The following is a 23,973-nucleotide window of genomic DNA, read 5'->3' as shown; positions in this document are numbered from 1 at the left end:
GCGCACGGGCGGCCGGCCGGGCGCGGCAGCACCGACCAGCGCGGCGGCGGCGGCGCGCAGCGCCGCGCCCGAGGCCTTGCCCAGGGACGAGGCCGAGTCGCCCGAGGCGCCAGCCGGAGGGGCCGGCGCGCGCGGAGGCACGCCACCGCCGCGCGCGGAGTCGGGCGACCCCAGCAGCATGGTGTCGGCACTGAGCTCGCTGTCGGTGGGCAGGTCGTCGCCGTCGCCGTCGTCACTGGCGCTGGCGCCGCCCGCAGGAGCCCGCGCCTCGACATCAACCGCGGCGCCGCCGCTGGCGGCCCAGGCCTCCAACTCCTCGTGCAGCATCAGCTGGTGCAGGCGGCGGTCCGGGTGCACCTCGCCACGCACACTCTTCAGCCGGATGGTGCTCACCGCCTCGCCGCCCATGATGGCGGTGACCAGCTGGCGCAGGCGCCCCAGCTTGTACTCGTCGGCGATGGGACGTCCCTTCTCCGTCACGCTCAGCACGAAGGCCACGCGGCCGCGGTAGGTCCACACCGCCGCGCTGCGCACGTTGCACCCGTTGTGGGTGAGCAGGCGCGTGACATCTGCCAGCAGGCCCACGCCGTCGGGCCCGGCCAGCTCAAACACCGTGGACTCCACGCGGCTGGTGTCGTCGGTCTCGTCCCCATTCAGGCAGGGGCTGTCGTCGGCGTAGAAGGCGCTCAGCATCTGGGTTGGGTGGGTGGGGGCTGGGGGTTGCAGGTTGGAGGGGGGAGGGTGCGGGCAAGGAGTGGAAGAGGGAGACATGCGAGCAGGGTTGGCCAGTGGTGGCATGGGGAAGAGGCTGGCTCATGACCGTGAATCATGTTGCAGGATGCAATGCACGCTCAGGGAGCAGGTGAGTCCACACCCATCTTGATCAACACATACATCTCAAACCTGGAGCTGCCGCATTGGAATGGGGGCGCGCACACGCACTCCAGACCAGCAACACCCAGGAATAACAACCCCACAGCTACTTCCAGACCTGTTGGATGCTGCGCAGCTTGGCCTGGTTCAAAATCTTCTTGCCATCTCCCTCTGAGAGGAGGAAATCTGCGATGCGAGGGAGTTTGGGCCCCATAAATGGAAGTGTAGGCATCAACAGGGAGGTAGTGCAAGGTGTCCAGGTGCCAGCACCCCACACATTCTACTCTGCCGACCGACCAACTAGAACCGCGGCATCTTGCAATCCGGGTCATGACACGGTGGGACGATGGCATCGGCATGAGCACACCCGCATGTCGGGCCCCAAAGGACACCCCGCTGCTGCCCAGCTACAACGTCCCGCCAGCTCACCATCCACAAACCACCCGCCGCAGCTGGTGACGCGGCTGCTGTGGATATGCAGTCCCAGCTCCGTGAAATGTTGCACGACCTGTCCCGGGAGGGTCGCGAAAGCGGTGAGGGACTGCTCCAGGGGACCTGTACGAGGGACATCCACACCCTCGGAAACCCAACCTACATGGATGAGGCTGCCGGGACGGTTGGCCGAGCTCAGTTTTACGAATGTATACTTGCTGTTGACAGTATTGTCAATTGAGATCTCAGGGGGGGTCACTCTGAGCTCCAGCGTCAGGTTGTCCTACGGACGCGGGGTTGGGCGGGGGAGGGTCGACAGACGGTTGGAGGGCACGGCCACGCCACCGTAAACCATGCCAGGTCACAGCCCACTCACAAGAAGGGCTCCGTTTTCGTCTACCGCACAGTTGACGGGGTTGACCTTCTCCTTCTCCTGCCAGTCCGCGAGGTTGAGCAGGGATGGCGAGCTCTGCCCGAAACCAGCCCGGTACATCATCGGAACCGCGCCTTTGCAACGCTAAAGCTTCAACAACACATCTTGTCAGGTCTGAATCGCTCGCTACAGCCGATAACCTCCTCGTCTTTGAGGTGATTTTCTGTACAATGGCACCCCCACCAAAACCTGTGCGGGTTGTCACCCCCCTTGGCCGGTCACGTGCGTTGATCTCGGCGTTGATGGAATTGGATATCTTCCGCTGCGCCCCCGCCGCGCAGAGAATACGATCCTCGATGCCGGACCAGGTACATTTCTTGCAAACACAATGCAGCATGCATAGAGTCCATGTCGAATGCATGCACTGGGAAATGACAGCCCCCAGGCGTACAGACGTTTCCGGACGGGGGGCCGCGTGGCACGGGGGTCTCCAGCGGGAGCTGCACGCTAGCTCCGGGAGCTTCCACGGCCAGGCGCCGCTCGTGCACTCCGTGCATTCGCGGCCCGTCGGCTGGCAGGATCGCGGTGCATGCCCCTCACTCCACACTCGCCCGCGGCTCCACGTTGATGATGCGGATGTCGTCAAAGGGTTTGTCCGTCTTGGGGTGGGTCTTGCACTTCTCGATGGACACCACCACATCCATGCCCTTGACCACCCGGCCGAACACGGTGTGCTTGCCGTCCAGCCAGGGCGTTGCAGCGGTGGTGATGAAGAACTGCCCATGTGGAGGGTAGGAGGAGGTTGCTTGGATTGGGGTCAGACGTGCAAATGGAAAGGTGGTCCTGCCCCCATTGGCACTGCCCTGCCCCCTGCCGGCCACAAGGCGTCATTCGACTGCCCATGGCAGCGTTGAAGCGTGCAGTCGGGAAGGCTGTCGATGGCCCGGGCGCGCCGCGCGCTGCGCAAGCCCGAGCCCTGTCTCTGTGAGAGCTGTAGCCACACCCCCAGCCGCGCACAGCCGCCCCTGTGGCATATCCTCGCTGTAGAGACCCCACGGTCCTCTCCCCCCGCCCTCTTGGAGGGGGACCCCCCACGAAACATACAAACACACAAACGCACCTGCGAGCCGTTGGTGTTGGGCCCGGCGTTAGCCATGCTGAGGGTGAAGGGCCGGTCGTGCCGCAGGTTGCGGCTGATCTCGTCCTCGAACTCGCCGCCCCAAATGGACTCGCCGCCCGTCCCGTCCCCCAGCGGATCTCCGGTCTGCAGCATGAACCCCTTGATGACGCGGTGGAAGAGGACGCCATCGTAGTACCCGTTGCGCGCGTGGGTGGTGAAGTTCTCCACCGTGCGTGGGCACTCGTCAGGGAAGAGCTTGAGCGCGATGTCGCCGCGCGTGGTGTGCACCACCGCGCCGCGCGGCAGGTCCGGCGCGGCGGCGGCGGACCCCGAGGCGCCGCCGCCGCCGCCGCCGGCCTCGCCCGCCTCGCCCTCGCCGCCGAGGGGGCGCTCGTTGTACACGTCGCGCCCGCCGCCCGCGCCGCTGGCCTCCTCGGCCGGCTCGCGGCGCGTGAAGAGGTACAGGCGCTGCCGCCCCGCCGCGCAGGCCAGCAGCGTGGGGTCGGCGGCCACGTCCACGGCCGCCGCGCTCTCGGCGCCGGCGGCCAGGAGGCGTCGCCCGCGTGCGCCGCCGCCCTGAAAGAGCGCCAGGCCCAGGAAGCGCTCGCCGCCCTCGCCGCCGCCGATGACGCCGGCGCAGGCGTTGGTCGCCAGGTTGACCACCTTGACCCCCAGCAGGCTGGGAACCAGCAGGAAGTTGCCGGACTCGTCGAAGACGACGTTTGGCGTGGCGGGGCGCGGGGGCGCCGCGTCGCGCGTGCCCAAGCCCGCGCCGGCGTCGGCACTCACCACCCCAAGCGCCGCGGCCAGCTCCTTCTCGGCGGCCGCGCGCCGGCCAAAGTCGATGGGCTCCAGGCGGAAGGCCTCGGGCCCCGAGCGCTGCAGCTCCGCAGCCGCCGCCAGCGACTCGTCCAGCACTTTGAGCAGGCGGCCGGTGGCGTAACGGAACAGTCGCACGCGCCCGTCGGCGCACAGCGCGGCCCAGCGCGCTCCGTCCCGGGCCACCGCCAAGGAAAGCGCGGTGGTGCCGGCGCGGGCCAGCGCGTACAGGTCGGTGTCAAGCTTGAAGTCGAAGCGCAGGCCAGTGGCGGGGCTGGCCAGCGTGCCCGGGTCCCAGTACTCTACCATGCCTGGGCGAGGAGCGGGGGGAGCGGGTGGGAGTAGGAGGGCAGGGCAATCACGGATGCATGCATCGAGGCGAACGCCCTGCCTGGCCCGGACGGGCAGTGGCCAGGGATCCAGACGCCAGAGAGAGGCGCTTCCCCACCCCGCGCACCGCCGGCCGCAGCCCCTGACCAGAGCATGTGCACACCCACGCAAGCTCCTCGGCCCCACCTGCCGCGTCCGCGCTGATGACGGCGCCCTGCTCCGGCGAGAACTTCATGGCCGTGACCGGGGACGAGTGCAGGGTGACCCTGCCCAGCTCCTCGTCGCCGCCCGACCGCGCGTCGAACACGGCGATGGCCGGCGTGGCGAGGTCCGAGACCGCCAGGCGCGCCACGGGGATTCCCCTCTGTGAAGGCAGCGATGGGAGGGGTGCGGGGTGAGGGGCTGGGGCCCTGAGCGGCAGTGGGGCCAAGCCTCAGGCCAGGCGCGGGCGCCATACATGAAATCGGCGGCATGCACGCCACGCCATGCGCGCCGGGGTGCCAGGGTGACGCCGTGTGAGACGCAGCGCGGCGCCGCCTGGCCAACCCTGGCGGCCCTCATGAGCCCCAAGCCCAGGCCCACGCGAGGCTCCCCTCAACACGCACTCATTCCTGCCCCCAAACAACTGCGCGTTCACCTGGAAGGCCCACTCGATGGCACCGGGGACGAAGGGCAGGCGCAGCATGGCTATCATGTCGAAGCTGCCGATGTCAAACACCTTGACAGAGGCGTCTGTGGAGGCTGTGGCCGCCAGGGAGCCGTCGGCGGAGACGGCCAGGGCGGTGATGGGGCCCACATGGGCACGGTACTGCTTGGCAAACTCCACGCCGCGGGCGAGCTTCTTCCAGAACTTCAGCACGCCGTCGGCGGAGGCGGTGAGGAAAAAGTCCGTGCCGCGGGCCACGGCCACGGCGGTCACGGTGTCGCGGTGCATGTAGCTGCGCTCGTACGTGGAGGCCAGGGGGAGGGAGGCCAGGTACTGCGCCTCGTACTGCAGCGTCTGCGGGGAAGGGGGCAACAGGGGTGGAGGCTTTGCTGGGGAGGCGGCGACGCGCGCACACACCGGTGCAGCCACCAACTTGGCAGGGATGGGGCTTGATACATGCTCTGAAACCCGTAGATAACAGGAGCTAGACCGGCTGAAGAGCCATTCTTGACATCCCCCCATTCCAACTGCTCACCCTGCGTTTCTTTGCTTGGGGCAGAGTGGGTCCCACCTCCACCTCCTCCTCCTCCTCCACAGTGGGAAGCTTATCCAGTGAAGGCGGGAGGATCGGACCGACGTCCTCATCATTCGCTGTGGAAGACGGACCGGGCTGGGGCGGGGATCCCGGCTCTGCAGGCACCTCCGACGCCATGGCTGCGATGGCGAGGGACACTGGACTCCCTACCGCATGCCCCACTGCTGTACTAGACTGCAAGCTGGACGGTGTGAGGATAAATTAGTTTGAAATAGGCAGGAATATGTGTCCATTCCTGGGAATCGTTTGTTCGCTCGGGTAGCACCTACAACGATGGCGAGCGATCGCGGCAGCGTCGTCGCGCCCTCGATCCACAATCCCCATTCCTCAGGCCAGAGGTAAGCTCAAATCATGCGACCAAAACCCATCGATATGCTACCTTGTTTGGGTTGACTTGAATAGGAAGAGTTTGAGCCCGGACGAGGAACACTGCGCACCACTTCATCTACTGACACAAAATTGCCGTGCTGGTCTTTGACGTCAAAGGAACGTGCTCTTCTTCTTGCGCCGCGCCAAGGCCTGCCTCCTCCGCTGCGCGTCTTCATCATCGCTGTCTCCATCGAGGGGTGCCCCTCTGTCGTTCGATGGGGACTCCACTGCTCCTGGCTGGAGGGCATCCCCGTCATCTGACATTGCACGCCTGATGTAGGTGGCGAGGCAGGGGCCTGAGCAGCGCAAGGACGCTCCTTGCCAGAGAGAGCCAGACCAATGTAATAGAGTCGACAGTCTCCATGCAGGGAGATTTATTACTTCCAGCGCATCACCAAACCCCTGGGTGCATCTGATCCAAGGTCAAAGTGAGAAGACAAAGTACCCTGCCCCACCCAGCTTCACCCTGATCAGACCCTCAACCCATGATCTCACCGGCGGGACTGGGAAGCACGCTGCCTCTTCAACGCCATCCTTTCCTGTTTCTGCTTGAGCTGTTCCAGAATATTTGCTCGGAAGTCCTCACCCTGCATCGCAGTGTCGAGATGCGCTCAAGTGCGAGCATGGGGGCATGTCGAGAAGGTGCCGGGCACGCCCGCGTCGAAGCATGGATTACCCACCCAGCACTGAGCCTTGACCCTCATCGTAGACGCCACAGCCCACCACGCACCTCCTGCTTCCTCAGCGCCGCCGCTTCTTGCGCCTGGGCGGCATTGAGAGCCACCCGCTCCTCCAGCGTCGCCCGCGCCTCCCTCCCCCACCGCCTGCCGAGGGCTGCATCCAGGTGCTCCTTCAGCAGCGTGTCCTGAAGGTGGAAGGGGCGAGCAAAGGAGGTTGGGAGACAGATGGGCGAAAGGACTTTCGCCCATGCGATTTGAGATGGCAGGTAAACCTGACACAGCGGCCGAGTCCGTGACGCAGGGATCTGGCTGCACCCTGACCATGGTCCAGAGAGGCAAGCGTCCAGCATCCTTTGTCAGGATGGACATCTGCACTTCCCATCGCAGGCCATGTTTCCTCTCAAAGATCCGTGGCGCAGCTCCACCCACCCTCGTGTCTGCGTCCTTCAAGACCCGGTGCGCCTCATTCAGGGCCTCAAACGCCTTGCGGGCATCTTCCCCAGGGTTCTTGTCTGGATGCACGAGGACGGAGAGCCTGCGGTATGCTTTTGAGACCTCCAGGGCAGTCCCCTGCCATGTCACGTTCCCCAGGACGTCTGCTTCGGGGGCTGGTAGCTCCAGGAGCCTGTGGGACCGCACAACCAGGTGCGCTGGTTGCCACTCCACCACATCTGCCCAACACACCTCAGACTGGAAAGGTGCATCTCCTCTCCCGCCATCCGACAGGATACTCAGTGCCTCGCTCTTCTCCACCTCCCACCTGAAGTAGTCACGCTCTGCGTAGTGGAGGAGGATTCGCTCGATCACGTCAGCTGTGGTCATAGAAGTGCTGAGGCTCCTCAGCCTGTCTGCCTCGGTCTGCGCCTGCTGCACCCGAGCCTGGGCTGGATCAGCCAGCGCGGCCTCCTCATTGTGCTGCGAGTGCAAGGCATTGAAGGCCCGTTCTATGTTCCTGACAGACATCCCGTTGTGCCAGGGTGGCTGTCAGATTCACACCGGCATAATCATCGAGTCCAGGGTATGTCACGCATCGGCACCTCGCGGCAGTGTCATCATGTTGGACCTTATGTATAGTACATAATGTGTATTTGGGCATGAGACTGTCGTGTCTGAGAGATCTGCTCGGCACTCTCGCCGTTTGCAAAGCAGGGCGCGAGAATCCACGTAGTTTCGGAGGAGCGCTTTCCCGGAAACATGCACCCTCGACCTCGCTCCTTCACACCAGGTCCCCACTGCTGAGGTGCAAACATCACCTATCCCAAACACACACTTCACAAAGCTTTCAAGGGCTTCTGCGCAACGAGGCTTCTTGTGAATCTCCGGAGCAGGCTCAGTCCTGCACAACTTCCACTGGATTCGTCTCGAGCCCAGCTCGGCATCTGACCACCTTTTGCAATGCAATCGGCCATATAGTATCTCGAGACACTCTACGCCTCGTATGCAGCGGGGCCTCAGTCCACGAACCTGCCCGCCGAGGACCTGCCTCGTGGGCACTCGCACTCATGGGCGCGGGATCGGCAGACCAGGCCCGCAAAGCCGGGTGAGCGGTGGAAGGACGCAGGCATGCTCATTTGGGTTCGTAGTGGTTCTGGTATCAGCAGATCATGTGTTGATGGTGGCCATCGACCGGAGTGCGCGGCATCCCCATCGCGCGGCGATGGGGCATTTGAGGCTGTGGCCCTCATGCCGTGCCCACCTCCCCTTGCGACCAGCCCAGCTCCACCCTCTGCTCCCCCACGCAGCCACACTTTCCCCCTGCCCTGTCGCTGTCGGATCCCTGGAAGACCCTGGGGGTGGGTCACTCCGCTAGCGAGGAGGAGATCAAGCGGGCGCACCGCCGCTTGGTGCGCCAGCACCACCCTGACCTCCACGCCCCTGGCGACGAGGCGGTGGCCGCCCGCTTCATCTCGATCCAGCAGGCGTACGAGATCGTGATGGGCCGCGCCCTGGGCCGCCTACCCGAGTCCAGCCAGCATGGCGGCTGGAACTTCCATGACTGGTGGGCCCTTGGGTATGTGAAAGAGGCTCCAATGAGGGCCCGGTTGGTCGGAGGCTGGCCTGTGACAATGCTCAAGGGCACCCAACGCTCCTTGATCCCTGTTTAATTTCAGGTTCTGGAGCTTTGCGCGACGGAGGGCCGATGAAGGCGTGCCCAAGGCGACGGGGCCGCCTCGGCGGGAACAGTGGGAGCAGCAGCTGCACCTCCTGCGCCGCAAGGCAGCCATCAAGCGCGGCGCCTACGCCCACGGCGCAGCGACCCCACAGGCCCCGTCCCCCGGCAGGTCTGCGCACCCGGAGCACGAGGAGGCCGTTCCGGGTACGAACAGGGTGGCGCCCGCCGAGCAAATGAATCGCGCTCCGGGTGGCGGAGCACCCTCTGCCGCTGGGGATTCCCAGCCTCCAGATGCAGACGCTGAGTGCGCAGAGGATACTGGCGCGGGGGGGGAATGCCTTCGGACACCGGCTGCGGCTGCACCTGGCGTGCACAGTGAGCCCCCGCCGCCGCCACGGATCCCTTTTCGGAGCTCCCAGGACACGCGAGAGGGAGTGACCATCCAGCTGGCAGGGCTGCGACGCCGGGCCGGGATCAAGAAGGACCTGACCCCAGCTCCCTGAAGAGCATCTGGGCGACTCGCGTTCAGGATGCTGATTCCCCAGATCAACCGCCTGAGGCATGGCAGGACTTCAGGCTCTCAGACTTTTCCACTGCCGCAGAAGAATGTGCCGTGCCAGGCACAGCCATGCTGTCACAGCAGCACCCTCCCTTCACGCGAGAAAGGAGTTGCACCCAAACTCATACACTCTGTCTCTTCCCCTGTACCTTACTCCAGATCATCTGGCCCTTGGGCACACGATGTGCCGTGATTTTGGTGTGATGCCATGCGAGCCGTCCAGTGTTGGGATCTTGCGATGACACACACGGTGCAGTATGCCCTCCTGTGAAGAAGCACATCGTTGATGATGCATGCCATGTAACGGCCATCCAGTCAGAGCCTTGGTGGGGATCAATGACCGATTTGCAATCCTTTACGGTGCAGGGAGTCTGGATCTAGGGCCCTAGCCACACGATCAAGCAAGCATTGACATGCCTTTCAAAGACACAGTAACGCATGTTTTGCAGGCAAGGGGTCGTCAAAGACCCTAATGATCGCCAACAAGGTCATCCACGACTGGGCCCAGCTGGTCAATGAGGTCTGGGGCCCCCATCGCTCGTCCCTTGCATGCATACGCCCTGTGTGCGGCCTTCCTGCAGAGGTATTGAAGGAGGGTAAGGTGTCTAAGACATGCCACGGTAGGCTGCTAGTGCACGAGATTATGAAGCAGCAGCATGCATGCTGACAAGCTACAGCTTCATCACCTCCCACCAGCCCACCTGACAATCAGGGATGATCCATAGCAGGCCAGCAGGGCGGCAGGCGGCCCCTGTCGCGTCCCATCACCAGCCCATGACTCCTGTCCACGCTGCATCCATGCCATGAATGCTGCCAGGCAGCCCGATAGCACATCACCCTTTGGGGGGACGGACGGTGCCATGTGGATGATCCCTCAGACGGGTGGGAGACATGCCCAGGAGCAGCGGCATACACCTCTCAGCAAATGGGACGCCACCAGGATTATCCGACTCAGACCCAAGCCCTCCACGACCCACATCTTCGTCACAATGCTCACCTGCCCCCCCACCCTGCGCAGCGAGCCCGGCTCCTCGCACTCCAGCTGGCCGTGCGCATCAGCCGCCACGTCGACCCGCCCCTTCTGCAGCACCGCCGGCCCATCCAGGGCCCGAGCGAGCCGTCGTGCAGCGTCAGCGCCCTTGGCCTCAACGCCTAGGGCCTCCGCCAGCCTGCCCAACTCCACCACATTGGGTGTGAGGACGATGGCGCCGTGCTTTCCTGTTGAGATGAGGTGGTTGGGTGTGTGTGTGAGGTGTGTAGCCAAGAATGCAGACCCAAGCAACAGTACCAAACCCAATGCTGGACGCAAATCTCCTCCACAGGCTCCTGACCTTTGACCAGGGCGGGGGCCGAATTCACCATCCAGAGACCGTCTGCATCGACGACGAGCGGGATGCCGCGCTCGACCACCTCCTGGAGCACCTGAGTTGGGCGCAGGAGGGGTAGGTGGTAGGTTGGCGCTCCGAGGGCGCCCAAGGGAAACACCTCAGCGACCAGGCAGCGGAGAGCTTCCTCGATAAATTCACTCCAACCTCGCTCACTCTGGAGGCGGTGCGCAGGACGAGGTCATCTCGGCCCAGGCCAGGGCCCACCACCACCGCATCAAACTTGGGCAGCCAGGGGGTGATGGCCCGGATCGCCCTCTCCACCACTTCGTCCTCGGCCTCCTTGCTCAGCTGAGGGGGAAGAGGGTGGCAGGCGGCCGTGACCAGCAGATGACATGGCCATAAACCCACCACACATTCATCATCCACACATTGTCATTGCCCCTGCTGCTGCCCACTCCCATCTTCTGGCAACCCAGACAAGCCCTGGCCCCTCCCTTGCCTTCTCAGTATCGTCCCTATCCTCGCCAGCTGGCAGGTAGGGGTGCACTATGAGCTCAGGGGAGTAGCCCTTGATCACGGTGGCCGCGCCTTGGGTGCAGAAGACATGGGCGATGTCTGATCCCACCTGGTCCCAAGGGTAGTGCGCACAGGGGCAGTTGAGCAGGGGAAGAGTTAGCCTGTCTTTGAAAATTTGAAGGCGAGGATCAAGTTGAGCCTCACATTCCACCACATCATGCTGGTATCAATATAGTGTTGAGCTGGGCCTCTCTGAATACAACTTCAGGCAACTGTGTCAGCAACAAGAGGACCTCACTCTGAGTGCAGAAATCGCCGAGAAGAAAGGGGCGCCAGTGTACTCCCTGCAACCTCCGATCACAGCGATCTTTCCTGCCTGTCCCTTGTGTCTGTCCTCTGTGCGACGGCAGGGCAAAGAACTCTGGGGCGAGGGCCCATTGCATCTCAGTCCAGCTATGAGACGCTTCTCCACGCAAAGTGGTCAACCAGGAATACCTTGTCGAGCAGAATATGGCCTTCGTACGCTTGCAAGGTCACCCAGAACACTCGCCTGACAGCTTGGGGATCAGCGCGAGCACCTGCTGCAGAAGACTCGACGAACCAGACATGCTCACTGGTGCGGTGACTGAGGAAAAAGAGGCCGAGCGCACTGAGATGGGAAGACCGCCTAGCACCTGTTCAAGTTCGAGTCGGGCAGCCTCAGGGCGGGCGATAAGCAAAGTGCCAACGAGATGGGGCCGAGCAGCTCGGAGGTTGAAGGATCATAACCCATGACACCCTACACGACAGCAACACCTGGTGATAGGGGGCTTGACGACTGCAACGTGGCTTCAGATGAAGACTGACTTCATGCCATGAGCACTGCGCGGCAGATCTGCGCAGATGCTGCAGCGAGGACGTCGCACACCTATGCAGGCCAGCCGCGCTCATGCACCCTGCTTCCCGGGCGCAAAAAGGCGACGCTCGCTCAACCTATGCAGGAGTAAGGTTTCTGTCATGTATGATTGATCTAGGAACAATTTTGGGAGCCTCGAGGTGTCAATCACTCCGCGACATCACCCATGCGCAAGGACTGCGTCCCGGGCGCTCAATCTCCGACATCGAGTTGTTTAAACGGGGGGGTCCACGGTGCCAATCTCTGCACGCCGATGGAAGCTGTAGGCAATGCAGATACAATACAACAATGCGATTGGCATATATTTAGATCTATAACTTGAGCCTGGGGTGCACGGGGTGCGGGGCTGAGAAGTATACAGCCCTCACCTGCCTCAAACCCATGTCGGCACGATGTCGGCTTCAGGCGAGGATAATGAGCAAAGCGGCAACCAACATAAAAGATCAACTCCTGAATTTGTGGAAATAGATGGTGAGGGTGAGGCGTGCGGCCTTCCACCCCGATGGCTGCTTGTCCTGGTTGGAGGGAGCCCTCGCCATCCACCGACTCTCTGCAGGCAGCCAGCTGGAGGGCGGCGGCCAGATTCTGCGCAATGCAGCCGCCCTGGCCGCCCTCACTGCAACCCCCATCCGCATCAGCGCCATCCGCGCGGGGCGCACGCCCCCGGGCCTCCGGCCCCAGCACGTGGCGGGGCTGGATCTGGTGGCCCGGCTCTGCGACGGGGCGCTGGAGGGCGCAACAGTGGGCTCCACCTGCGCCAGCCTGAGTCCCCAGGCGGGGTACGGGACCGGCGGCGGTGGCAGCAGCGGCGGCGGTCATGACGAGGTGCTGGGCGAAGCCGGCACCGCCGCGTCCTGCATGCTCATGGCGCAGGCGGCGCTGCCCTGCCTGCTGCTGCCCCGCGCCATGTCAGCGCGGGGCCCGCCCCCGGGCCGCCGCACGCTGCGGCTGCGCGGCGGCACAGACGCGCGCGCCGCGCCGCCCGCGGACTACCTGCGCCACGTGCTGGCGCCCGCCCTGCGCGCCCACGCCGGCGTGGACCTGGAGGTGGAGGTCCTGCGCCGCGGTTTCTTCCCCAAGGCGAGTGGCACCGGAAGCAGTGGCGAGGGCGATCCTCTGGGGCGGCATGCGAAGTGCATGGGCGTGGACTTGGGAGGGCCCCCTGCGTTCTGCGCTGTCAAGCACATGAACCCATGGCCAGGCATCAGCTCCAGGACGTGTGGCCACATTCAAGCCTGGAACCCCCTCTACCCCCCCACACATACACACGTCAATTCCGTTCCCACAAACAGGGCGGGGGCGAGGTCGCGTGCCGCGTGGCGCCACTGCCGCCGGGCTCCAGCCTTCCCCCCCTGCGCCTGACGCAGCGGGGTGAGGTGCGGGGCATCGTCATCCGCGCCTTCCAAGCCGGCAGGGTGCCGCGCGGTGTCGCGGATCGCATGGCAAGGGCCGCCCGAGCCGCCCTGGGCGCGAACCTCGCGACCCTGGTCGAGGCGGAGGAGGTGGAGGCCCTGCCCCCGTGCCAAGCGGTGGGGGACGGGTGCGGGGTACTCCTCGCTGCTCACACCAGCTCGGGCTGCGTGCTGGGCGCCTCAGGTGCGGCAAAGGCCGATGCAGAGGGGGGTTGGAGGGTGGTGATCTGGGTGGGACCTGAGAGCCCATCATGCTGCTTGCGGTCATGACAACGGGCGGGGATCGGTCGCTGGGGGGAGTATGCCGCGAGCAATGGTGGGTGGATCGGGCCATGGACAGCCTGGGAGCTGATCACTCCTCAACGACGGCGTCCATGTGCTTCCACCTGGTCCTGGCGTGGTCAGCTCCAAGCAGCCCATCTGCCCAACCCCCGCGCAAACCCTTCCTTCTCCACGACCACTGCACACCAGGCCTCGGGGAGCGTGGCGTCTCGGCCGAGACGGTGGGGCGGCGTGCAGGCGCCGAGCTGGCGGCGCTCCTGGCGAGCGGGGCCTGCGTGGACGCCCACGCCGCAGACCAGCTGGTCATCTTCGCCGCCATGGCTGGCGGGGAGAGCAGGATCCTGATGGGAGAGCCCACGCTGCACACCCTGGCAGCCATCGCGGTGGCAGAGCAGCTCACCGCAGCGCGGTTCGACTTGCAGACGGTGGAGGGCCTGACCCTCATGGCCTGCCATGGGGCAGGACTGACGTGGGGCTAGGGTTCCCGGGCCTTTCGTCAAGTATGACTCAGGGTGACAAGGATTGATGCTCCCACCACACGCCCAATTCCTCACGTGCGGTGGTGTTTAATACTGCACACTGATCAACAAAAGCAGCTTGAAACCGTGGAACGGCTCTGGGAAGGCTTGATGAACGACGATATCTTGGCGGAAGGTATGGGCAGGAGGAAAGCGTGCGCGGCGACGGGGAGAGACACGCATCCCTCCGACCTCTCGAACATAGCCTGCGGGCATTCCTGGTCCTCCAGCATAAGTTATCTACCACTTGTAGATAATCCATGCCCAATTATCTCCTCTCGGTGTGCCACACTTTCAATACACTGTCGAATCGACTTGCTGCCGGATTACGGGTGGCCTGCCCACTCGTATCGCAGGGGAGCAGAGGGCCCTCGGCCCGCAGCTGCTCCTCCAAGGGTCTGCAGGCAGGGCCCGGTATCCCCCTGCCGCCTATCCCCTCAGCCTCGCACTCAGCGAGTAGTATTTGGAACAGAACCAGCTACCGCATGCTCGCCAGTCCCGCAACCCATTTTCGGACGGTCGCCCAGGGCGCAGGAGACCAGCGGGCTGGTCATACCTGCGGCCAGCAGGCCATGCCCCTGCAGCTCAGGACTTTGCAATCCGTTTTTGACCTCGCAAGGGTGACCTTTGCCAATGGCAGGAATCCCACGGAAGGTCAACTACAGCTCCTACGACGTGCCCTCGGTGCGTGGTGTGGACTGGGCTGGTTAGAGGCCCACGCCAGGGAGCTATTAAGAATGTATCATCATGCCGTTGATGATTGCCAATCGACCTTTTCTTGATAGACTCCGTGCCTGAGATGCGTTTGTGGCATGGGGTTTAGTTGCCAGCTGGCTTGCAATGCTCCAGACCCTCTCGCAGCCCACGCCCGCCTCCCGAGTCCTACCCAGCACCACATATCGCGTTTTATGCATCGCAGCTCGGGTGCAGCTTGACGAGCTGGGCCTGTCCAGTGATGCGTGCCTCCCCATAGATCAGGCCATGCCTGGCGCCGCCCAGCCCATACGCTACCTGCACATCTTTGAGGACGGCGAGGTGTCCCTGGGCATATTCTGCCTGCCCAAGGGTGCCTGCATCCCGCTGCACAACCACCCCGGCATGACCGTCTTCTCCCGGGCCCTGCTCGGCCGCGTGCACGTGCTTTCCTTTGACTGGGCGGAAGCCCACACCGACGCCATGGCAGGCACTGTGGAGGGCCCTGCTGCCCCCGCACGGGAGGCGCGGCGCGTGCTGGACTGCGTCATGGGCTCCGGCGATGACCCAGCCCTGCTGCAGCCCACCTCGGGCGGGAACATCCACCAGTTCACCGCCGTCACAGACTGCGCGGTGCTGGACCTCCTAACCCCCCCCTACAGCCTCGACGACGGTGTGTGGCATTTGGCAGGACTCCGCTCCGGGATGTGCAGGCTGTGCAGTCCTCCTCTGCCGCAGCGCCTCTGTGCTCCAATCCCTGTTCTGTGTGCCCTGGGAGAGAGCGGGAATCTTGCAGAGCTGCATTGCCCACTCGCACTGTCTTAGACCTTGACGTTTCGACTTCCATATCATCCATTCCCCTTCATGCAGGGCGTGACTGCACCTACTACCACGTCGAGGGGCCAGGTTCTGGGGACGGCACCTTCCTGCTGAGGGAGGCCGAGCCGCCCTCAGACTTTGTCGTGGGTGCGCTGGGGATGTATGACTGGGACTGAGGGCCTGGCCCCTGGGCATCGGTGTGATGGGAGGGTGGGGGACTAGAGAGCATCGGGACAGTCCCTGCCATTGTCCCCCTTCTCACATCCTTCCTGAACGACGCCCACTCCGCAGTGGACGCTCCCTACAAGGGCAGGAGGCCCATCGTGAGGAGTCCCGTCCATCCCACCCGGCCAGGCCCGGAGGCGGTGGTAGAGCAGGAGTTGTACCGTGCACGAGTCTGAACTTCGCCCTGTACCCACCACCCATAATGCGTCTGCACCCCATCGCACTGTGCTTTGCCCCCGAGATTGCGGACTGTGGCCTGGCTGGGTCGGCTCACGAATGTGCCGATCCACGTCATTGCTTCAGGCGATCGAGCCTGGGTGCATCCGCCTGTCTGTACTCTAAGAAATTGTGACATTCCCCGGCCAAGCTTCAAGCGCGCGCGTAGCAACGCGGTTCGAGGTGGTTGTGCCGGGACTGTAACGATGAAGCATTTGCAGGCCCCACGCCGTTGTACAGTCTCATACTATGGAGTTTATAAAAATTCCTGCCTAGCGTGATTCGCTGTGCACAGACCGTGTGGGCTCGATCACAGCCACCTCGGTCGTGGCACTTGGGAGTCCGACACGCAATCCTCCCACACCATGGCGCGGGCTTTCGCGGAGCATGAGGCCAATCTGCCCGTCGGGGATACGCTGGGACAGACCCTGATCCCTGTGATCAATAAACTGCAGGATGTGTTTGCCCAGGTGCGGGGGGGTGCCTGTGTCGTTTGTTAGGGGTTGCTCAAGGCTGTGGGTAACCGCGCGACAGGAGGCCACGAATCCCAGACACCCAAGCCCGGATGCTACATATCATACTTTAGTCCTCCCAGGTCTCAGTAAACCCCTGATCACGCCCCACAGGTGTCCCCGGATGTGAGACTGGACCTCCCCCAAGTTGCCGTGATCGGCAGCCAGAGCAGCGGCAAATCCAGCGTCTTGGAGGCACTGGTGGGTGCGCCATGGGGATGCATGCATGATGGAGTTTGTTGCGGTGTCAAGCTCCTGATGGAAATAGGGGCTGGGTGCCACAAGTGCCGGGCAGTAAGCTCTGCCTGGGCAGCCCCGCACATAGGTGCATGCCAGTGCGCATGGGTGCTGCTTGCCTGCAAGACCCGGTTTCAGTCATGATGCCGGGGCGGCTGCTGCCTTGGACCACCAAAAGATACTCGACCGACGCCTTCCTTCTCCCACTCCCGGACGTTGCCAGGTCGGCCGCGATTTCCTGCCCCGGGGGTCCAACATCGTGACGCGGCGCCCCCTGATCCTGCAGCTGATAAAGATCCCTCCCTCCCCCGCCGGCCCCGCCGGCGACTGGGGCGAGTTCCTGCACTGCCACGGCAAGCGCTTCCACGACTTTGACCGCATCCGGCAGGAGATCCTGGCAGAGACGGATCGGCTGGTGGGCACCAACAAGGGTGTCAGCGACAAGCCCATCCGCCTCAAGATCTATTCCTCCTCCGTCCTGTGAGGCTGCTAGCATGGGGGTGTGGGGTTGTGGGTTGGATTGGTTTGGGTGGGGCATGTCTTGTGTTGGTTGGTCCCAGCCTTGCGCAGCCATTTGGTTGGGCCGCCTCAACCCGACCCACGGACCACCTAAACCACCGATCCCTCCCCAGGACAATGACGCTCGTGGACCTGCCCGGCATCACGCGTGTGCCCGTGGGTGACCAGCCCAACGACATCGAGGCGCGGGTGCGTGCCATGGTGCTGGACTACATCGCCGCGGAGTCGTGCATCATCTTGGCGGTGACCCCCGCCAACCAGGACCCGGCCGCCTCTGACGCGCTGGAGCTGGCGCGGCGCGCCGACCCCGCAGGCGCGCGCACCATCGGCGTGCTGACCAAGCTGGACCTGATGGACCGCGGGACCGACGCGGTGGCCGCGCTGCGCAACGAGGTGGTCCCCCTGCGCCTGGGTCACGTGGGCGTGGTCCTGCGCAGCCAGGAGGACATCGCCAGCCGGCGCGGCATGGCCGAGGCGCGCGCCGCGGAGCGCGCCTTCTTCGAGGCGCGGCCCGTTTATGCAGAAGTAGCAGCGGCCTGCGGCGTGCCGCGCCTGGCCGCGGGGCTGAACGCGGTGCTGGCGGCGCACGTGCGCGCCGCGCTGCCCGCGCTGCGCACCCGGCTGGAGGCCGCGCTGGCAGCCAAGCGCGCCGAGCTGGCGGTGCTGGGCGATGCGGCGCCCGGGGCCACCCCCGCCGCGCGCGGCGCGCTGCTTTTGACCCTGCTGGACGCCTACGCGCGCCGCTTCCGCGAGACGCTGGACGGCGGGTCGGACGCGCTGCCCACCGACGAGCTGGCGGGCGGCGCGCGCCTGCGCCACGTCTTCCGCGAGGTGCTGGGCCCCGGGCTGGACGCGCTGGACCCGACCGCGGAGCTGAGCGACGCCGACGTACGCACCGCCATCCGCAACTCCGGCGGCGTGCGCGGCGCGCTGCTCATCCCCGAGGCGCCCTTCGAGCTGCTCACGCGACGCGCGGTGGAGCGCCTGCTGGCGCCCTGCCTGCAGTGCAAGGAGTACGTGCACGCCGAGCTGCTGCGCGCCGCCGCCGCCGCCGCGCCGCCGGACGTCGCGCGCTTCCCGGCGCTGCGCGCCGTGCTGGCCGAGGCGGTGGAGGCGTACGTGGAGCAGGGCGCGGCGCCGGCCGAGGCCATGATCCGCAACCTGGTGGCCTGCGAGCTGGCCTTCATCAACACCTCCCACCCGGACTTCATCGGCGGCAACCGCGCCATCGCCCAGGTGCTGGAGCGCCAGGCAGACGGCAGCCCCCGCGGAGTCGTGGCGGAGGCCGGGGCGGGGAGGAGCGCGGGGGGGAACCCAGGGGAGGTGGCGAGCAGGGGCGCCGCAGCGGTGGACCCCGGCGCGCGCGCCCGCGCCGAGCGGGCGCCGCAGCCGGCGCCGAACGCCGCCAGGCGGGGAGGGGGCGGGGCGCCGCCGGAGCCCGCGGTCTACGCGCCGGGCGAGCTGCTGCAGCCGGGCGACGTGGGGGAGGGACCCGGCCCGGCGTCCGCCCCGGCGCCCGCGCGCCGCGTCGGGCTGGCGGGCCTGCAGGACCCCTCCCACGGCGGCGCCGCGGCCGGCGGCAGCCCCGGCGTCCTCGGCGGCTCCTGGTTCGGGCAGGTGTGGGCCGGGGCGCGCGCCGGCGCGGGCGCGCCGGCGCCGCCGGGCGCGGGGCCGGTCCCCGGCACCGGCGCGTACGAGGGTGGCGGCCTGGCGCGCCCGCCGGCCACGCTGCGCGTGCCGGCCGCCATGTCGGACCAGGAGGCGGTGCAGGTGGACGTCACGCGCCTCCTGGTCGCCTCCTACTTCAACATCGTGCGGCGCAACATGCAGGACCTGGTGCCCAAGGCGCTCATGCTGTTCCTGGTCAACAACCTGCAGCGCGGCCTGCAGCAGCACCTCATACACACCCTGTATCGGTGAGGGCGGCAAGGGGACCTTGTGTTCTGCTCTCTTCATTCTGGAGGAAGGGGTCATGTGAACAGGGGGGAACTTGGGGGGGGGCGCTCAGGGAGGTTCCTGGAAGGCAACCATGTGAGCCAGGCGATGCTTGCGTCTCTCCATGGCCCACCGCAACTCTATTCTGAACCTGCATGATCCTCACACCAACCTCCACCACCCTCCACAAAAAAACCAACACCCAGGGAGGAGCTGTTCGAGGAGCTGATGACGGAGCGGGAGGACGTGGCGGCCAAGCGGTCGGGGTGCCTGAGCGCGCTGCGCGCGCTGCGCGCGGCCCTGGTCACACTGGAGGGCCTGCCGGGGGAGATGGCGGGCAGGGCAGCGGCGTCGGGGCGCTGGAGCTTCAAGGCCATGCTGGCGGAGGTGGACGCGGCCGAGGGGCGGGGCAGCCCCAGCCCCAGCCGGCTGGGAGGCAGGGCGGGCACCCCAGGCGGCGCGGCGCGGGGCGGGGGAGCGGCGGGCATGTACTACCCGACCTCCCACGAGGGCTGATGAGCGAGCTATGAAACCTGCTGCAAGTGAATCCCGGCTGGGGCGCCCTCCCTGCCGAGCGCCGTGGGCGTCCCTCCGCCACAGCTAGCGGGCACCGCTGGCACCTCTTTGTCCTGGAACCCAGAGCCTCTGCCCGTCCCTATAACGATTCCCACCCCCTCTGTAGATTCCAACCTCGGGGTACCAGCCCTTGTTCCAGTGCCAAGTCCTGCCAGCCATCCTCTGGCCTGGCCACTGCTCCCAACCATAGCCCATGGACAACCCGCCATGCTGTAAGTGCGCATTGCAACAGAATAAATAGGAATCTGGAGGGCGAGGTGTGAAGAGACGGGCGAACTGCAGCGCCGCGCGCCTCGACCGTGGATTCAATACGACACACGGGCAGCATGCCCCCCGCGAGGGTGGCATGAAGGCCGCACAGCCGTCACTTGAGTGCGGCGCCGGCATGAGGGGCAGACAGGCCCCGCATGTGAGCCACCTGGTCCACCAGGGCCTTGAAGGAGAGGGGCTCCGTCCTGGCAAGCTCGGACAGCATCTTGCGGTTCAGGCCCACGTTCTGAGCAGCCAGCCCGCTGATGAGCGAGGAATACTTGACCTGGTGGAAGGGTTCAAGGAAACACGGGTGCTTTCGGGCCATGATTACTCACACACAAGGAATCAAACAATCTCATCCAGTCAGTGCTCCAGCCGGAGTCTGAGTCGGCTCCTGCCCAAAGGCATAAGGCTGGAGTGCAGTATGCTTGAGAAAACCGAGCTCACCCCATGCACCCTCCTCGTCCCCACGCACCCCATATTGTCGGGCTCCAGCGTTTATTTGCTGTATCCAGAGAGCGCGCATGTCCCTCTTCTTGGCCTTCCTGTCCCGGAAGGCATACTGCAGGCTCTTCTCCACACGCTCCCTAGCTACCCGTATACAGTTCTTGCTCCTGCCGCGGAAGCCCTTTGCGAGCTTCAGTATCTTGTCCTTGTTCATCTTGCCATGTAATTCTATGCACCAGTCCATTCCTGGCCAGGCTGGAGGACTATGTGTCTAGTCTCGCTCTCGACATAGCATATGGAAGCGCGCTGGCGGGAGCGGTGGTCTTTTGGACAGTGTCGGGCACACGCCCTGCGCCATTTTTCCATGGCCTGTCAAGTGACTACCTTAAATCCGTTACACACCCATTCGACATGTTATATTCAATATGAATCAGAAGGCTGCTGCATCTCATGGCATGTACCAGCCTCTCCCTGGAGTGGCAGAGGCTCCCAACAGCACAGCGGACAAACCCTCGTGGTCCGATCGCGCATCGCGTTGCCTCCTCCTCACATGCCTCGTCTTTGTTATAGTGCTGGGACTGATGGCCGCGGGAGGGCCGGTAGCTACGAGTGGTACACCTCGAAGGATGCCGAATGTCTCTCCAAGGTACCGGGGTGCGCTCTGGTCAGCATGACCACATGTCAGCATAGAATGCGATCGCCTTTCGGGCCAACGCTGATAATGATATATCCATCGCATGCAGGCCAGATCATTCCGACATCAATCGCCTGGCGCGTTGGTTGATCCACGAGGCAGACTGGGGTGTTGTGTCGACGTTAAGTCGGCATTTGAATGGAGCTCCGTTTGGGTGAGACCGGGCGTTAGGTGGTGCACAGGCATGAGCCATTCGCCCCAGTTGAATTCCCCGGTTGAATCTGCGCATGCTCCATCCTGCAAAACTGTTCATCCAAAATGGCCCTCAGGGTCTGCCACAATGGGTTCCGTCGAGCATCTGCAGCGGGCCCACCCTCCAAACCCATCCATCTCCCTGCACAGGAATGTGGTGTCGTATGCCGATGGCCCGAGGGGCAACTCAACAGGGCGCCTGCTGTTCTATCTCACCACCCTGGATGCAACAGCATATGACGCGCAAGCCAACGCTTCGGCCATGCTGACGGTGTCCGAGGCGCAGCTGCCGGGCAGCTGCCGTGGGCTGGATGCGGAGGACCCCCCTTGCGCCAAGATCTCCATCTTGGGGGAGCTTCACCGTGTACCTGCGTCCGAGGAGGGAGCTGCACGGGTGAGGTTTCTGAGGAGCAGGGCGTCTTGCTGTGACCAGTGCCTCATCCTGTTGTTGGGAGTTTGAGAGTGAACTTGGGTTGCCTGGGTGCACATTCGCAGCTTTGCCTGTGTGGCGCTCCCCTGGACTTCTTGAAGAAGGAATGGTATCCCCGAAACCTGTGCCGCAGGACCTTCTCTTTCCCAGGCACCCAGCCATGCAGGATTGGCCTGCTGGCCACGAATTTCACATGTGAGTGCGATGTATGGCAGACCGGCCGTGCAATGTGCGCAGCCTGCGACATGTGCGGAGGCCCGTCCGCTCCTTCAATCCTGGGTAGCTGAGAGATCAAAGAATATGCACTCAATGTGAGCACACCTGACAATGCAGGTACGAGCTCTTCATCCAGCAGATCCAGCTACTGGCCTGGTATGGCGGCCCTCGCCAGATCACCCCCCAGGACTACTTTGGTGTCCAGCTGTGATGCTCCAAGGGGTTCCGAGCGCAAGTGGGGGCTCGATTGTGTGCTGCCTGGTTTTGGTTTGGCCCCGGTTGCGTCTGGACTGTGCAGACCCTGTACATCGCAAACCCAACCATATCTTGCGACTAAGAACAATTTGTTTTTACCCCTTCCTTTTGTATCTTAGTCTTGCCCCCCCGAGCTGTGTACACCTCTCATCCTTGGCATGCTGCCTGGGGCACATCTCCAGTCACCCGATACCTCCTCGTTTCGAGGCTACAGGGGTGTTCGCAGTACTAGCGGCATACAACGTGGCAGACAGGGCTCCCCAGGACAGATTGGGGACACGCGCTGACTCAACAGTGGGATGCAAGCAGGCACGACGGTGACAAGGTGTCGCTCAACTGAGGACTTTCTGAAGGTGGAGTGCCGATGGCAGTCCCACAGGCAAGGCTCTATGAGTGGGTTGAGGGGATGAATCAAGAATGTGAGGTATGGCAAAAGCTAAGCACGTCATCGAGACGCGTGTTGCTCGCGCGTGAGCCAGAGCAAAGAGAGTGTCTGCCGGGGCTGGGGGATCCTGGCATGGCAGCATGCACGCCCGCAGCAGCAGGCGGGGGGGGGGGTTGAGGCGTTGGGAGAGCAAGGGTGCCGCGTGCACAGTCGGTTGGCCGACGGGGAGTCTCAGAGGGTTTGGCCTGTCGGGACGCGTCTCTCAACCGTCAAGCTTCTATGCTATGTGCTGGGCTGCTGGCACATGTGGTACACCCAGCCGCTCACTGGGAGGGGTCGACCACGAACCTGAAGCGGGGGTGGGAGAGGACAGGGGCCTGCGAGGCCAGCGGCCGTGCCGGCAGTGGCGCGGCGGCCGCCCCCCGCGCGCTGAAGGAGTGCCAGGCGCGGGGCGGGGGGCCTTTAACGGCCCTGTCCGGGACGCAGCTGAAGGAGTGCCACTGCGGGACGGCGGCCTCGCCGCCTCGCCCGGCCGTCGCCACGCTCTCCACGCTGGGCTGGGCCTGCGCCGGGGGCACCTGCCAGCCGGCGGCCAGCGGCGCGCTGTCTGCGCTGAGGGCCGAGCCGCTGGACACCGCCACGAGCTGGCTGGCCTTGAGGGGCACGCCGGAGAACACGCGGGGGCTGCCCCCTGGGCCGGGGACCTGCACCGCGGCCCACACAGCGGCCTGCGAGCCGGGGGGCGTCGCCTGCACGTCCACGCCCACGATGTGCGGGGGTTTGGGGGTGCCGCTCGCACCGGGGTCGTGCGAGGGTACAGGCCCCCGCCCCGGGGTCGCCACCTGGTGCGCGGGCTGGGCGGGGGGCGGGGCACCCTGCTTGGCCCCTTGGGCGGTGGCCGTCAGCCACTGCTCCAGCTCCTTGGGGTCGGGCAGGGTGGCGATGCCGTCCGCATCCATGGAGGGGAGACTGGGGAGGCGCAGGGCACTGGCGGATTGGTTGGGCATGCCCTGCGCGGCGGGGCGGGGCGGGGGGGGCGGGGACGCTCAGGCCAGGCTGGCAGGGAGGAGCCCTGGGGCCTGGCAGGCGAGGGGCGTCCCCAATGAGGGCACACACCGCACCATGACACGAGGTCCAAAATTACGGTGGCACTCCATCGCTGTCAAAGCACCTCTCGAGCCGAGTCAGGGCACCGGACTCACCCAGGAGGAGCACCGCTGCAGTTCGTTGTCCGGCCACCCGAACCCGCTCGAGGTTTGCGCAGCGGGGAAACCCGGACCCTCGACCCGCAACCTGGGGACTGGAAGGCTGTGTGCGTCAGCTGCGGCTTCTAGGGGTCTCGTGTCACGGGCGGGGCGTACGGGGACGCTGCAGCCCCCATCGGGCAGCAGGTCGTTGGCAGCCTCCAGGCCCACACGGGTGGTGCAGTGGAACGGGGACGACCAGAACCGATCATCCCGCCTCCTTGACCGTGTCTTCATTACTAGCTGGTCTGTGCGGGGGGATGGCC

General features: G+C 64.8%; 11 protein-coding genes across 11 annotated transcripts in view; 5 read left to right on the top strand and 6 right to left on the bottom strand.

Annotated features, from left to right (window-relative positions):
* Nucleotides 1–1,798, bottom strand: part of F751_5691 ([Protein-PII] uridylyltransferase) — a gene marked incomplete at both ends in the record, with an annotated part of 3,856 nt that extends 2,058 nt beyond the window's left edge. The window contains 5 exons of the mRNA XM_011402412.1: nt 170–693; nt 992–1,059; nt 1,303–1,381; nt 1,469–1,588; nt 1,682–1,798. Coding sequence (XP_011400714.1) covers nt 170–693; nt 992–1,059; nt 1,303–1,381; nt 1,469–1,588; nt 1,682–1,798 — 908 coding nt within the window. The remainder of the gene's footprint in view (nt 1–169; nt 694–991; nt 1,060–1,302; nt 1,382–1,468; nt 1,589–1,681) is intronic.
* A 476-nt stretch (nt 1,799–2,274) lies between these two features.
* Nucleotides 2,275–5,305, bottom strand: F751_5690 (Peptidylprolyl isomerase domain and WD repeat-containing protein 1; the record flags this gene model as incomplete). Its single annotated transcript, XM_011402411.1, has 7 exons — nt 2,275–2,454; nt 2,799–3,053; nt 3,201–3,503; nt 3,588–3,928; nt 4,134–4,311; nt 4,585–4,947; nt 5,165–5,305. The coding sequence occupies 7 exons, from the start codon at nt 5,303–5,305 to the stop codon at nt 2,275–2,277; spliced, it is 1,761 nt and encodes a 586-aa protein (XP_011400713.1).
* A 952-nt stretch (nt 5,306–6,257) lies between these two features.
* Nucleotides 6,258–7,200, bottom strand: F751_5689 (DnaJ-like protein subfamily C member 10; the record flags this gene model as incomplete). The annotated part of the gene is made up of 3 exons (XM_011402410.1): nt 6,258–6,422; nt 6,667–6,862; nt 6,998–7,200. 3 exons carry the CDS (start codon nt 7,198–7,200, stop codon nt 6,258–6,260), a joined length of 564 nt encoding a protein of 187 aa, XP_011400712.1.
* Nucleotides 7,201–7,739: 539 nt separating this feature from the next.
* On the top strand, nt 7,740–8,853 carry F751_5688 (Chaperone protein DnaJ; the record flags this gene model as incomplete). Its single annotated transcript, XM_011402409.1, has 3 exons — nt 7,740–7,777; nt 7,955–8,236; nt 8,349–8,853. The coding sequence occupies 3 exons, from the start codon at nt 7,740–7,742 to the stop codon at nt 8,851–8,853; spliced, it is 825 nt and encodes a 274-aa protein (XP_011400711.1).
* A 525-nt stretch (nt 8,854–9,378) lies between these two features.
* F751_5687 (ATP-dependent (S)-NAD(P)H-hydrate dehydratase) lies at nt 9,379–10,972 on the bottom strand (the record flags this gene model as incomplete). Its single annotated transcript, XM_011402408.1, has 7 exons — nt 9,379–9,484; nt 9,611–9,747; nt 9,919–10,127; nt 10,241–10,331; nt 10,451–10,585; nt 10,716–10,862; nt 10,958–10,972. 7 exons carry the CDS (start codon nt 10,970–10,972, stop codon nt 9,379–9,381), a joined length of 840 nt encoding a protein of 279 aa, XP_011400710.1.
* A 1,869-nt stretch (nt 10,973–12,841) lies between these two features.
* F751_5686 (RNA 3'-terminal phosphate cyclase) lies at nt 12,842–13,821 on the top strand (the record flags this gene model as incomplete). Its single annotated transcript, XM_011402407.1, has 3 exons — nt 12,842–12,865; nt 12,941–13,244; nt 13,532–13,821. 3 exons carry the CDS (start codon nt 12,842–12,844, stop codon nt 13,819–13,821), a joined length of 618 nt encoding a protein of 205 aa, XP_011400709.1.
* Nucleotides 13,822–14,493: 672 nt separating this feature from the next.
* F751_5685 (putative 2-aminoethanethiol dioxygenase) lies at nt 14,494–15,548 on the top strand (the record flags this gene model as incomplete). Its single annotated transcript, XM_011402406.1, has 3 exons — nt 14,494–14,566; nt 14,780–15,226; nt 15,424–15,548. The coding sequence occupies 3 exons, from the start codon at nt 14,494–14,496 to the stop codon at nt 15,546–15,548; spliced, it is 645 nt and encodes a 214-aa protein (XP_011400708.1).
* A 630-nt stretch (nt 15,549–16,178) lies between these two features.
* On the top strand, nt 16,179–19,782 carry F751_5684 (Dynamin-1-like protein; the record flags this gene model as incomplete). The annotated part of the gene is made up of 8 exons (XM_011402405.1): nt 16,179–16,283; nt 16,440–16,526; nt 16,786–17,042; nt 17,195–17,594; nt 17,835–18,317; nt 18,780–18,997; nt 19,223–19,403; nt 19,699–19,782. The coding sequence occupies 8 exons, from the start codon at nt 16,179–16,181 to the stop codon at nt 19,780–19,782; spliced, it is 1,815 nt and encodes a 604-aa protein (XP_011400707.1).
* A 174-nt stretch (nt 19,783–19,956) lies between these two features.
* On the bottom strand, nt 19,957–20,505 carry F751_5683 (50S ribosomal protein L20; the record flags this gene model as incomplete). Its single annotated transcript, XM_011402404.1, has 2 exons — nt 19,957–20,127; nt 20,320–20,505. The coding sequence occupies 2 exons, from the start codon at nt 20,503–20,505 to the stop codon at nt 19,957–19,959; spliced, it is 357 nt and encodes a 118-aa protein (XP_011400706.1).
* Nucleotides 20,506–21,265: 760 nt separating this feature from the next.
* On the top strand, nt 21,266–22,034 carry F751_5682 (Protein CREG1; the record flags this gene model as incomplete). The annotated part of the gene is made up of 3 exons (XM_011402403.1): nt 21,266–21,571; nt 21,774–21,802; nt 21,941–22,034. The coding sequence occupies 3 exons, from the start codon at nt 21,266–21,268 to the stop codon at nt 22,032–22,034; spliced, it is 429 nt and encodes a 142-aa protein (XP_011400705.1).
* Nucleotides 22,035–22,786: 752 nt separating this feature from the next.
* Nucleotides 22,787–23,470, bottom strand: F751_5681 (hypothetical protein; the record flags this gene model as incomplete). The annotated part of the gene is made up of 2 exons (XM_011402402.1): nt 22,787–22,811; nt 22,965–23,470. The coding sequence occupies 2 exons, from the start codon at nt 23,468–23,470 to the stop codon at nt 22,787–22,789; spliced, it is 531 nt and encodes a 176-aa protein (XP_011400704.1).
* Between the last annotated feature and the right edge of the window lie 503 nt (nt 23,471–23,973).

The sequence above is a fragment of the Auxenochlorella protothecoides genome (assembly GCF_000733215.1).
Source record: "Auxenochlorella protothecoides strain 0710 unplaced genomic scaffold scaffold66, whole genome shotgun sequence".
NCBI lineage: Eukaryota > Viridiplantae > Chlorophyta > Trebouxiophyceae > Chlorellales > Chlorellaceae > Auxenochlorella > Auxenochlorella protothecoides.
Note: the sequence above shows the minus strand (reverse complement) of the source record. Positions and strands in the feature narration are given on the sequence as shown.